General features: G+C 35.8%; 1 protein-coding gene across 1 annotated transcript in view; it reads left to right on the forward strand.

Annotated features, from left to right (window-relative positions):
* Positions 1-8937, forward strand: part of LOC131190532 (uncharacterized) — a 75448-nt gene extending 66511 nt beyond the window's left edge. The window contains 4 exon segments of the mRNA XM_058167868.1: positions 3349-3461; positions 5142-5257; positions 6616-6773; positions 8878-8937. Of these exon segments, the coding sequence (XP_058023851.1) occupies positions 3349-3461; positions 5142-5257; positions 6616-6773; positions 8878-8937 (447 nt within the window).
* Positions 8938-11417: the final 2480 nt, after the last annotated feature.

Genomic DNA, 11417 nt, shown 5'->3' on the forward strand with positions numbered 1-11417 from the left:
CAAGGAGGCCCTGTGGGCCAGACCTAAGCACCCCATGGGCCAAATCCAGCACACGGGCCTTGAAATTGACACCCCGTGTTAGAAGATTGCACAGACTGAGTATAAAAAGGAACATATGTCTGTTCACTAACCATGAGAAATGATTTTATTTTATTTATTTTATTAAACATGTGGGCATTATAAATTGATGTGATAAATTAAATTCCAGATTTGGTCCAATTTTGCATTACCCTCTATCAACTTCTCCTTCACCCTGAAGGATCTGGTTGTAATATATATTTTTATATAATGATAGATTTGACAAACAGACTTATGACATCTGTTTCTTTCCAAGCAGACCTTGATATATTTTCTGGCTTTTGGGATTCTGTGGTAATCTCAACAACATTAAGTTTATCAGCCAATTCTTCTTACAATAATTCAAAGGATGAATGTATTGCAGACACTGATTGTCTTGGCTATGGCTTATGGCAAAATGGATATTTCCAATTAAATGGCTATACCTTGGTTGGTGGAGGGTTTGGACCAAGTGTAATGTTTTTAAAATCAGGTAACTATTTTAAATATGTTCCTTCAAATATTCAAAATTATTGAATGAATGTTAAAATTAATCATATTCCTCACTATTACATTGCAAGTCATTAGGGTATTTTTTAAAAAAATATTTACTATTTCAAATGAGCTCTGCATTCTTAGTTTTATGTATATAAGGATTATAAACTGGAAAAGTGTTTTAAATGATACATGTTCTTTATATATACTGTTTCTTCTGATGAATTGTTCTTTAAAAAAATTAAGTTGTATTAAATTAAATATGGGAAGGGACTGCAGAAACTATTATTGTGTATAATGGAAATGTTTCTATTAGCTAAAAGCTATAAAAAAGTAATAAAAATATATATATTTTTAGTAAAAAATACTTACGTTTGAGAAAAGTAAACATAAGTATTTTCTTGTTGGAAAAGTCACACTTATAATTAAGTTGTGTTTTACTTAACTAAAAAAACAACACAATTATATTGCACTTTACATTGAGAATTGCCATGTCTCTTCTGGAAAGTGAATAATTGGATTCAGGTAAGTTCCTCCAGCCTACAAAAACAATTCATATGTACATACATAATCATGATCATCATTTTTAAACAATTGTTATAAAATTTAAAATAATATATGTAAGGTATTCTAATGTATTATATAATCATGTATTATTATTGTTATTATTCTTTTGAAGTATGTGATCATGGATATTATGGAGAAGACTGTGATTTTAATTGCCCAAGTTGCCATTGGGGGAAGTTATGCCACCCTGTAAGTGGAACATGTGAGAAACCCCTTATTTGTGCTGCACCAGAAAGCATAGGCACATGTTCTTTGGGTGAGTGGAGTTCTTTAAAAACACACACATCTACTTCCTTTCTAATTTTAATTGTAACCTCTAATTATTCAATTTAAGCTGTTATTCAGTGTATGTTTGAAGTTGCAGAAGCACTGACAGCTACTGGTCACACACGGCTTTCTTCCTCAGGTTGTGCACTACAGTTTCATCACAAGACCTGCAGAAGATGGCCCCACATGGCCAGCAGGTGCCAGGCAGGCATGCCTTGTCAACAAGGTGTAGCAAGGCTTGGCAGGGCTTGCATGAATAGTGGAGAAAGCCCAGAGGCTCAGGGACAGTGTGCAGGGATGTGCAATGGGGGCCATTTTGAAACTTGGGGGTGCAGAAGATTGTGAGGGAAGCATGGTGAGGCACAGAATGGGTCACAAATGGCAGGAGAGGTGACAAAGCTCAGGGGGGATGTGATGGGATGTGCAAGTGTACAAAAGAGGTGCAGCAAGACTTGGGGGGAAGATATAGATGTGTGACATTGCAAGAGAGGCAGAGTGAGATGGGTGTACAGGTAGCAGGCAAGGTATGGCAAGGCTCAGGGAGGGTGTGCAGCAGTTTGTGAAGGTGTCAGCAAGGCTCTGGATGCAGGAGTGATGGTTGAGGCACAGTGAGGCTCACGGAAGATGTGTGGGGATAAGACACAGGTGTGGAAGTGGCACAGCAAGACTCAGGTGTGTGGGGATAAGCTAATGGTTGGTACAGCATGAGGGTGGGGCTGGGGAGGATGCACAGGTGGAGAAAATACCCCAGTGATTTGTGACCACTTCTGTTGGCTTTCTCATTGACTTTTCAGGGAATGTAGCAGGGAAGATTGTAAATGGCAATTCAGTGATGGCAGGATGCTACAACTTGTTGTATGTGTGAGCTGGTTGCCAAGTGCCCAGATTGTAATTGCATGAGCACAGGTAGTGCTGGGACACTGGAACTCCAATGACCATTCTTAACCACCATTCATTCAGTGCCGTTGTAACTTCAAATGGTCACTGAATAAATTATCGTAAGTTGAGGACTATATCTACATTACTTGCCTGCTGATAGAGGAGGGATGGCAATGTAGTTATTCCTCAATCCCAAAATTCCTGTGTCTGCCTATGATTTGACAGATTGTGGTGGGTGACAAGGAACAATGGAAAAGAGCACAAATGGAAAATAATTTGATAACATTTTCTTTCCTTTTGATGATATCAGGTCTTTACAGCTTAAAATGTTCCCTGGGCGCTGGCTGGTGGTATTGGCGAGGAGCATGTTATTGGATAGAAAAAAATAAAGAAGTGACATGGGAAGAAGCTTTGCTGTTGTGTAGCCGTTTTAAAAACACTAGTCTACTTCAACTGGCTAGTCGTAGGGAAAAGGTTGGAATATTTATTTTAAATATTTCACAGAAATTTTACTTTATGGAATAAGTTAGTTTGTGAAACTTGTTGGTACTTTTGTTTTTTAGAAATATTAAGTGATAGATGATCTTTACATATAATAAATATTTATAATAAGATAATTGTTTATTAAATAAAAATAAGAACATTTACAAGAGTACAATATAGACTCATCTTCCTCCCTAATTTTTTTTTTTTTAATTTTGCATTTATATCCCGCCCTTCTCCGAAGACTCAGGGCGGCTTACACTATGTCAAGCAATAGTCTTCATCCATTTGTATATTATATACAAAGTCAACTTATTGCCCCCAACAATCTGGGTCCTCATTTTACCTACCTTTTTGGATGGAATAATTTTTGAATCAAAGCTTTTAAATAGGGGGAAATGAGGGAATGGCTTTTCATTCTAATTCATCTTCTGCAGAAGCATCTTGTATTTTATTTATCTTTAATTGAAAGAAAGAATTGAAGAAAAACTAATCTTTCCTGAAGAGGCAGCTCCATTCATAGAGTATATTAAGATTATATCCCCCAGGTTTTACAATGTTGTGTTAATTATCTATTTTATGTCTTTTCTTGCCTTTCAGGTGTGGCTTCAAGAGATGATAAAACAACCAACGTGGGTAGGACTGAAATGGCATGAAGAAATAAAAGAGTGGCTATGGGGAGATGGGACATCAACAAATACTAGTAGAAAATGGTAGGGTTTTCAAAAGTATGGTTGTTTTATTTTTTATGATTTCTTAAAGTCCTGCAGTTTATAGCATTTTGATTATTGATAATAAATTGTCATGATGGGGTGTGAAAAATATAGTGACCTGAAGGAATTAGTGATTATGTGAAACAATCTATATCAGATAACAAAATTGGAAGAAACCTTCAGTGATTGAATGAGAAATGGATAGAATACCTTGGAAGATGTAATGCATGACCTGAGCAACAACACATACACATCTACATTTAGATGTTTATAGATGTAATGACCTATAAAGCCTTGCGTGGAATGAAGCCAGGTAATTTGAAGGACCACCTCTCCCTAGTTACATCTACTAGTCCCATTAAGCCCGGAGAAAGAGGCAGGTTATAGATTTTGCTTATTAAGGAGTACCATCTGATAGAGCCCAGGAGGAGAGCCTTTTCTCCTACAAAACCTGCCCTTTGGCATCACATTAGGTTAGATTGGCCCCAACTCTGCTAACCTTTCAAAAGGCTATGAAGCCATAGCTTTCATATCATGCCTGCGTGGGGATATATCTAGCTGTGGTTTGGAACTGCTAGATGATTATACTGATTGACTCTTAACTTGCATTTGCCTGCTTATTATTATTTGTTTTAATATAGTTTAAATTTGTTTTTATGGGGTTATTGATTTATTAATATCTGACTTTGTTTATTTTGTGATTGTTTTAATGATAAGAGCCAAACGGAGTTAAGAATGTAAGATGAGCAGCTATATGAATCGTATTAAGAAACCAAGAAAATAAATAAAAATATTGCCTTATTGTTAAGCAGGGCTGGATACAGATTGCATACTGTGTGTTAATGCAGTCCAAAGGTTACAATTTTCCAATACTGACTGCATTTAGGAGAGAGGGAAGTGATAGTTTAATCCAGAAGTTACATTTTCTTTTCAGCCTCCCAGGCTAAAACAATAGTATGGGTCATTTTTCTTAGTTTTGTGATAGGATTCCCCCCCCCCAAAGAAAATGTACTTAAAATAATTAAAATTATTCTAAAAATTTTCGCCCAGATTTTTATGTATTTTCCTCATTATTTGACACCCCTGATGGTGCAAAGATGGCAAAGATCCCTGGGAAGCTGCATGCAGTGTGCCTGTACTAACTTAAAATATAGGATTTTCGGAAAAGTAAATAAGACCAGTGGGAGTTACACTTCTTCATAAATGCCTGTATTGAGATCATTATAATTTTGATACTTTGTATAATTGTTTTGCACTGAAACGAGGTCTATAGGTTTTAGATCTGGTGTTCTCTGGCCAAACGGTAGAAGAAGAAAAAAGTGCATGTACCAATAAAAGACATAAGGGAAAAAAAGATGATTAGAGTCTTAATAATGGGACCAAATTCAAACTCTAGCAGAAGTATTTTTTCAGGAAGTTAGATTTCTGCATCCTGCTGCTTTTTGCATCTTGCTGTTTGATAAATAGTACGGCCTTTACAAGTTGTCAAGCTAGAGTAAAATAAAAGAAAATTATTGGGGCCTGCCTATATAGAATTCTTTCAAGCGCACTAGACAGAAGCATGAGATTCCTGTCTAGTATTTAATCCTATTTTTGGAGGAGTGTTCCTTAAAACAGATTAGTAAACTGGATTATAATGGGTTATATTTTTCAATTTAATTTTTAATTTTTTCTATTCAGGTTAAAGATACAAGGAAACACGCTTGATAGCTGTGGTACACTTATCCAAAGATCATTAGTACTGCGATCTATAAAATGCGAAAACAAGCTCAACTTTATATGTAAAAGAAAAGAAGGCAAGTATCAGCTTTTTATTCTTATCTATCTCTACCTCTCAATAGGGGTAGAAAATAAACATGTGAGAACTATCCTCATGTAATATTCTTGAAGAAAATAACTTTTCCTTTATCTTTTGTGCTGATGACAAAATGATTAGGATTGTTTTCTATGTTTTTTAAATTATAAATGCTAATTCATCTATTTATAATTTATTTAATCCTTCACTTGCTTGCTCAGAAAGTGAAAAAGTGCCATTCCAGTTATGTTATGTTATATTTATTTTGGTTGAGCACAGTTATGTCTATAGTCATTGTTGGCTTTCATTACAGTATTTTCTTCAGACCTTTTGAGAGCTTCCTTTATTGTATAGAGATATTCTGGTTTTTCATTTTAGAGAGATCTTCTGTAAATTATTTATCTATGCCTGCATAATTGTTAGCATAAAATGCCTTCGTATATAACTTTACAAATTGAAAATATTGATTTCAGTCTTTGTTAAATGATTTTCAGATTGAAAAACTATTTAAGTATATATGCTCATAATATAAATTTTAACATAACAAAATTACTTATTTAAGGATACTTATCAGTGAGCACTAGGAGATTGGGGGATTATTTTAAATAAATACATAAAAAACTAAGAACTCTAAATGTTGCTAATGTAGCCAAGAAAACAATCCAGTTTTATACTGATTTTTGATGTAAATCAACTATCACTTTTATTATCTTAAATCTGTGGCTTTGAAAATTGATAACACTGATGGGAGGTTATCATCTAGGGGTCTTCCTGAACTTAGAACTCTGTTCAATGAGCTAGTGGAAGCTGTGACCAAGAAGACCTTTGCACAGCTTCATCTGGTGCATCAGTTGCATCCTTTTCTACTGTAGATGAGGAAGTTCGTAAGATAGTTTTTAAAGCTTTACTATTGCAACATCTCTACTTGAAGCTGCTCTTAAAGACACTCTGAAAACTTCAAATGGTTCAGAATGAAGGCCTCATTATTCCTGTGTTAACACCTCTGCTTTGTGAGCTGCACTGTCTTCCAGTTGAAAAAAAATTCATTTTTCTGTTGTTTTTAATGTTTTTACTTGTGAACTGCCCAGAATTTCAGGGCACCCAAATTTAATTGATTTAATAATGTTAATAATAATCAGGGTGAAATCTACTTATCTTCCCTACCGGTTGAGAAGCATGCATCACGTTAACCAGGTTACTTCCTGGTTAAAACCAAGAAGTAATGACCTCTGGGCAAGTGGGCGGAGCCTACCGATTCTCCAAACCACCTGCCACCGCCGCTACTGGTTCAGTCAATTCGGTCCAAACCGGTAGCATTTCACTCCTGATAATAATGGTCTATAATTCTTTTCTGCGCAGATGTGAATATATTTGAGAAATATGAAGGCCACATAATACCACAAAGGGAAATGGTACTGCCTAAGAGTTTCTCTAATTTGCGATCTGCTGAAGAAGAATGCATTTTTGAAAAAACTATTTGTACCGGTGTAGTCTTCTCACAGAAGCACTACCATATGGTTAGTGGAAAAGAGATATTCAAAAGTCTTAAGGCAGAGGATATATTATACTTGAAGTCTGGTGAGTTATTTAAAGCAGCTAATCTACTGTTTGCACATTATTATAATCAGAGTGGTCGCAGAGTTTTTAAAATTGAACTGTGATTGAGCTCCAAGATAGTGGTTGGCCCAAATTTGCCCCTTGTCTTTCTCTGACTGAGAATGGATTTAAATGTGTTCTTGGTCCTAGTTCAGCACCTTAACCACTATGCCACAATATCTACAGCTAGAAAGACATAAATATTCTGTTTGTAATTTGTTGGCTGCATGTTGTCTGAGAATAAATTTTATATAACTATTGCATGACTATAATAAGAAATACAGTGATTACACGATTTGTTTATTTTGATAAACAAGTAGAAGATGTTTGATTAATATTTCTTATTTTTTATTTCACATTTTAAATTTTTATTAAAATTAATATTCAGCTGTGAACATACTAATACTCCTACATTAAAGTGACTTTTTTTGGTATTTCTCAGACAGTTGTAGATCTTCTCATCTGTTGGAAGATACATTATTAGGATTTATATTTCTTTTTGCAGTCCTACAAGAGCCTATAAAATAAATGTGAAATAGTTAGGAAAAGCACTTACCATATGCTAAGGCTACAGTTCTTTCCATGGTAAACTATGAGAGAACAGAGTCAGTCTCTATATAAGTAGACACAAGTTAGTTCTATTCTATTCTATTGGCACCCTCCAGTCTCAAAAGACTATGGTATCATGCTCTGGAAACAGCCTCTAGTGTGGCTAAAAAGGCCAATTCAAGAATGGCAATCCCTTCCACACTGAGGGCAGATACATTCTATCCCCTGCCCAGCCCCCAGATTTCGCTGGTTCCGGGACTGCCTCTTTGCCTCAACCTGCTGAACAAATGTCTCTTCGAATTGGAGAAGGCCATGCTGCGTCTTTAGCCTCCAAGCTGAACGATCAGAGGTCAAGATTTCCCAGTTGTTAATGTCCATTCCAGGGCCTTTAGGTCCTTCTTGCAGATATCCTTATATCGCAGCTGCGGTCTCCCTCTGAGGCAATTTCCCTGCACTAATTCTCCATACAGGAGATCTTTCGGGTTCTGACCATCAGCCATTCTCACGACATGCCCAAGGCAGCTTAGACATCACTGTTTCAGTAGTGTATACATGCTAGAAATTCCAGCATGTTCCAAGACTGCGCTATTTGGAACTTTGTCCTGCCAGGTGATGCCAAAAATACGTTGGAGACAGCGCATATGAAAGGTGTTCAACTTTCTCTCCTGCCATGCATAAAGGGTCCAAGACTCACTGCAGTACAAGAGTGTGCTCAAGATGCAGGCTCTATAGACCTGGATCTTTGTATGTTCCGTCAGCTTCTTATTAAGCCATACTCTCTTTGTAAATCTGGAAAATATAGTGGCCACTTTACCGATACGTTTATTCAGCTCAGTATCTAAAGAGAGAATGTCAGAGATAGTTGAGCCGAGGCACACAAAGTAATGGACGACCTCCAGTTCTTGTGCAGAGATTGTAATACAGGGAGGTGAATCCACGTCCTGACCCATGACTTGTGTTTTTTTCAGGCTGATTGTTAGCCCAAAGTCTTGGCAGGCCTTGCTAAAACTGTCCATAAGTTGTTGAAAGTCTTCAGCAGAGTGAGCAGTGATGGCAGCATCATCAGTGAAGAGGAAATCCCGTAAGCATTTCAGCTGGACTTTAGACTTTGCTCTCAATCTAGAGAGATTAAAGAGTTTTCTGATCTGGTCTGGAGGTAAATACCCTCTGTTGCAGTCCCAAAAGCATGTTTCAGCAAAAAAGATCCCGAATAAAGTTGGTGCGAAGACACAGCCCTGCTTCACTCCATTTCAAATATCAAAGGAATCTGATGTTAAGCCATCAAAAACTACAGTGCCCTTCATTTCCTCATGAAAGGACCTGATGATGTTGAGGAGCTGAGGTGGACATCCAATCTTGGGGAGAATTTTATGAAGGCCGTCCCTGTTAACCAAGTCGAAAGCCTTCGTAAGATCTATGAATCTTACGAAAAGTGGCTGTCTTTGTTCCCTGCATTTGTCCTGCAATTGTTTAAAGGAAAATACCATGTCAGTAGTGGACCTATTGGCTCGAAAGCCACACTGTGATTCTGGATAAAGTCTCTCTGCAAGCACCTGGAGCCTCTTCAGTGTGACACGGGGAAGCAGCTTCCCTACAATGCTAAGAAGAGAGATGCCATGGTAGTTGTTACAGTCACTATGTTACCTTTGTTCTTGTACAGTGTGACGATATTGCATCCTTCATGTCTTGTGGTACTCCACCTTCCTTCCAACAAAGACAGAAGATTTCATGCAGTTCAGTGGGGATGTTCTCTTTGCAGCACTTCAGAACTTCGGCAGGGATGTTATCTTTCCCAGGTGCAAGGGAGTCCAGGGCTGCATTTAGTTCTTCTAAAGATGGTTCACTGTCAAGCTCCTCCAAGACAGTCAGGCATTCGATGTTATTCAATGCATCTTCAATTACCACACTTTCTCTGGAATATAACTCAGAGTAGTGCTGCACCCAGCGTGCCATCTGCTGTGCTCGGTCCTGGATAACCTCACCTGTAGCAGACTTCAGAGGGGCAGATTTCTTGTGTGTTGGACCTAAGGCCTGCTTGATGCCATCATACACCCCCTTGATGTTGCCTGTGTCAATATCAAGTACATTATGCAGAATTCCATTACCCATAATTTTAGGTATTTGTTGCTGAAAAATACAGATGAAGAACAAAATAGTTTTCTATGGTTTTATTCTCTGCTAAAAGAAAGTTTTAAAATGGATAAAAGGATAATTGGAATTGAGAAAATCACACAACGGTGTTCGAATTTGAACTGTGAAATTACATATTTGAAATACATGCAAATGTTGAACACCTGGTAGTAAAAATGTATAAACTGCTGTTAAAATTTGAAAGTGAAGAAGTTCAAATTAAAGATTGCATGGCAAAATGGGCTATTAATTTTGGATATAATAAACAGATGGACCCTAAAATTAACTGCTGTAATTTTAAATTTACAAATTTACACTGTGTTATAACTGAAAAGAAATGATTTATAAATTGATGCATTATTGGTATAGGACATAAGGAACTTTTCAAAAATGTAGAGAAGTATTTCAAATCAGTACTGAAAATGTGAAAAACATGATGGGACATTTTAAAATGCATGGTAGACTTGTGATAAAAATTATTTGGATACAAATAATATAATGCTGCAAAAGATTTCAAAGATAAATATTGTGACAAACTTTGTTTATTGTGACTTATGGATAATGAATTAGGAAAGAGACATATCAGATTGATTTTGTATACAGTAAATGCTGGAAGATTATTGTATGCTCAAAGATGGAAGAAAAGTGAAATTCCTACAATGGGAGAATTGCTTGTTTTGTCAGAAAAACAAAAACTTTCTGAAAGACTGAAAGCCTTATATGGACCTTTTACTGAAAAAAGAATAAAATGATATGGTGATTTATGGGGTTCAAGGATTAAAAAAGATTTGCATAACATAATTCTCAATAAATATAAATTAATAAGTAAAAGAAAATACAGACCGCACATTGTTATCTATAGGAAAATATTTTACTTATTTATGGTTTTGATTCCTGATTCTGATTTACAAGTTTTTCTATGTGTTTTATTTATAGTAAGACTACAAAAAAGGTAGATGACCTTTGCACATTCAAAGATTTCATTATTCACAATTTCATTAGCCATGATTCTTAGGCTGGTACAAAACCCTTGTGAATAATGAAGACCACCTGTTCTCATAATCATGACCATGTTCTGATTTTACTGTATTTTGTAAAGTACTTAGGAACCTCAAACAGTTCTTAGAAGAAGCATGGAAAAATACCGTACACATTAATCTTCTAGCTTTTTCTGAAGATGTTTAATTTTAAACTTTCCTTTTAGTTTGTAGTTCTGGATTTTATGGCACCAGCTGTCAATCCAAATGCCAAAAGTGTAAAAATGACCTTCCCTGCAATCCTATCACTGGCAGATGTATAGCTCCTACTCTAACAAAATGTGGCTTAGACTCTCCAGATCCAAAATGTATTATACCAGGTAAAATATACTACTTTTAAATACTGGTAACTATTTGCTTTCCCATTTTTTTGCCTTTTTTAAATACTCAGTTTGTTTTTATTTTTCTTATTGTTTTTCTTATTTATTTTTATTTGCATGCATAGATTATGGAATCAATTGATCTTTAGGATTGTAAGGATCACACAGTAACATTTCAAACTATATAATATAATTATTACATTTTAGAAGGTACGATATGCTCAAATTAATCAAATTTGTAAGGCCATACATTTGAATCGTACCCACTCCTATGTTTGCTATATATCTTTTTCTGTGCTATGGTTTTAAAAATGTCCTACTATGCAGATCAATTGTCTACTAGAAAACCAATAAAACCTACATAGTTTATCAGTAAAAATAGTTGCCTTCAGTATAGCTAAACTCAAAGCTTTTATTAATATTAATGTTCAATTATATTATCACATGTGAGATTAATATGCTAATAGCATTTGTGACTCAGAGTAGGCACATTTATGCAACCAAGAAGAGAAAATCATTTCAATATTAT

Source organism: Ahaetulla prasina, chromosome 2, assembly GCF_028640845.1.
Source record: "Ahaetulla prasina isolate Xishuangbanna chromosome 2, ASM2864084v1, whole genome shotgun sequence".
Classification (NCBI taxonomy): Eukaryota; Metazoa; Chordata; class Lepidosauria; order Squamata; family Colubridae; genus Ahaetulla; species Ahaetulla prasina.